We start from the raw sequence: 2,741 nt of genomic DNA, 5'->3' as shown, positions 1-2,741 counted from the left end.
TCTGGATAACACGGCTCGCTCACTCACCCTCACACACACACACACACACACACACACACACACACACACACACACACACACACACACATCGCGCGTTAAGGACCCGTGGACACCGGCGAGAACATCCACCTGTCGGTGTCACGAACGGTCGTCCGACCGCTCTACGGCAAGAACCGCGTGACATCGTCGTCAGTTAGAATATGATCTTTATCGGGTTCCTGCTCCTCCATGAAAACTTGTTGCTCATCTTCCATCGCTGCTTCGACTAAACATACATTGCTGAAACACTCTTTATTTTTATATGTTCTTCTTCTTCCTACCTAAAAGTGTATATTCCCTTTTTCTAAAGTTGATAAATCCTTGGTATCAATGTTAGTTAGCTATCTACTGCCAGATTAGACGGCGCTTGATAAAAAAAATTTAAGCTATATTAAAATGAAATGCATAGCGTTATTAAATTATAACGTTTAAAAATTGTAATAAAAGTATAAATATTATATATTTTACAGTATATCATTTTCTCTTGCGCTGTAATACGCTATGGCTGACATTGCTTTATTGACGTATAATTGCTTAATCGATTGGCTACGACGCTGTGTCATAGATTTATTATCTAGTTTCGGAAAATGTATCAATACATGTGTTAATTATTCTGAAGAAGAAGAAAGGGGATAACAATGTTGGTGGGTACTTGTCTATATTAATAGAAACTTGTACAATGGTTTCATTAGTCAATCTGTACAGACAAGATTCTTGTGGTAGTTCCTGGATACAGTAAAAAGAAAAATCAAAATGTATGGTGTGCCGACGTGAACACTAAACACGCAAATTATTACTTGCCCGTTCAACATGATGATGGTGACATCCCATCGTATAAGAAAAGGTGTAAAAAGTAAATATCAATGCAAATTTTTTATGCACTTTTTTCCAGTTTAAATTGTTTTTCATACATTTAACTTTTGTTATATTTTTTACAGCACTTCGCAACCGCGTCATACTGCTCGTATCCTGGGACGCAAATATGCTCTGACTGCAACGTCGTACAAATATTTGAAGATTGGAATCAGCATAGGACCTGTGCCCACCGTGGAAATAATCCTTGAGGACAATTGTGGTAATTAATTAACATTACTTACAGAAATTTGGAGAAAGCTGATGGGAAAACGTCTCGACATCCAATAGCTTCTGCAAACTGACAAACCATTGCTCTCTCCGTTGTCGATTCAAGATTTGGTAGTGGAATTTTGTAAAATGCGTGATTCCAAAATTGTAAAACTTACATTATCTAATAAGTCTTTACATCTGAAACTTGTTACTATGAACACATTATTTACTTATGAACATTGCATCGATTGTATGTATGTACGGTTGTCTGAACCAACTTTTCCCAACCAAATTTTTGAAAAAGTATCAGGACTTTGAATAAATTCTCGCTGTTTTCCAACGAATGGCGTTACCAGAACTGCATGTTAAGATAGTTTAAGATAGTAACGCATCTATAAGGAAGTACTATAAGCAAGCTTGAAATTCAATGTAACATATGTCATTTCGCCGAAGTGTAAACAACTTTTTTTTTTCATAATGTTAAACATGTCGAGTTTAGTGCCAAAAAAAAGAGTATTTGCGGGGAATTTTATTACACTACTTTATTAAAAAAAAAATCTGCGGCTAAAGCACACAGAATTGTTGTTGAGACTTACGACGACCATGCTCTGTCGGAAACAATATGCAGAGGTTGATTTAGACGGTTCAAAAATAATTATTTTGATGTTGAAGATAAAGAACGCTCTGGCGCACCGAAAAAGTTTGAAGACGAAGAATTGGAGGCATTATTTCATGAAGACTCAGACGCTAGCTGAACTTGCAGAATCATTAGGAATTGATCACACGACAGTTTCGAAACGTTTGAAAGTATTAGGAATGATTCAAAAGCAAGGACATTGAGCATGTACCGTATGAGTTGAAGCCAAAAGACGTCGAATGGCGTTTTTTCACGTGTGAACAGTTGCTTCAACGGCAGAAAAGGAAAGGTTTTTTTGCATCGTATTGTGACTGGCGATGAAAAGTGGATACACTACGATAACCCTAAGCGTAAAAGATCGTGGGGTAAGCCCAGCCATGCATCAACATCATCGGCAAAGCCGAATATCCTTGGTTCGAAGCTTCTGCTCTACATTTAGTGGGATCAGCTGGATGTAGTATATTATGAGCTGCTCAAACCGAACGAAACCATCATGGGAGATCGTTATCGACTACAATTGATGCGTTTGAGCCGAGCTCAAAGCATTGAAGGAAAAACGGCCGCTATACGAGCAGAGACACGACAAAGTGATTTTGCAATATGACAACTCTTGGCTACATGTTGCACACGGTGAAAATATACTTGGAAACGCTTAAATGGGATGTCCTACTCCACCCGCCGTATTCACCAGACATTGCCCCTTCCGATTATCACTTGTTCCGATCGATGGCACATGGCCTGGCTGAGCAGCACTTCCATTCTTATGAAGATGCCAAAAAATGGGTCGACTCTTGAATAGCCTCAAAAGACGTGTTTTTCCGACGTGGAATTCAAATGCTGTCAGAAAGATGGGAAAAAGTAGTGGTTAGCGATGAACAATACTTTCAGTAACATGTTTTTTACGACTTTTTTTAAATAAAGCATTAATTTTCATGAAAAATCAGCGAGAACTTATTCAAGGTTCTAATATCTACGTAAGTATATCGTAGGTATGCGATAG

General features: G+C 38.1%; 1 protein-coding gene across 1 annotated transcript in view; it reads left to right on the top strand.

Moving 5' to 3' along the window:
* Window positions 1-677: 677 nt before the first annotated feature.
* Window positions 678-2,741, top strand: part of LOC116852226 — a 6,407-nt gene continuing 4,343 nt past the window's right edge. The window contains exons 1-3 of the mRNA XM_032832349.1: window positions 678-683; window positions 732-883; window positions 978-1,114. Of these exons, the coding sequence (XP_032688240.1) occupies window positions 678-683; window positions 732-883; window positions 978-1,114 (295 nt within the window). The remainder of the gene's footprint in view (window positions 684-731; window positions 884-977; window positions 1,115-2,741) is intronic.

The sequence above is a fragment of the Odontomachus brunneus genome, unplaced genomic scaffold, assembly GCF_010583005.1.
Source record: "Odontomachus brunneus isolate Ranch 3 - 2012 unplaced genomic scaffold, Obru_v1 Obru_scaffold_207, whole genome shotgun sequence".
NCBI lineage: Eukaryota > Metazoa > Arthropoda > Insecta > Hymenoptera > Formicidae > Odontomachus > Odontomachus brunneus.
Note: the sequence above shows the minus strand (reverse complement) of the source record. Positions and strands in the feature narration are given on the sequence as shown.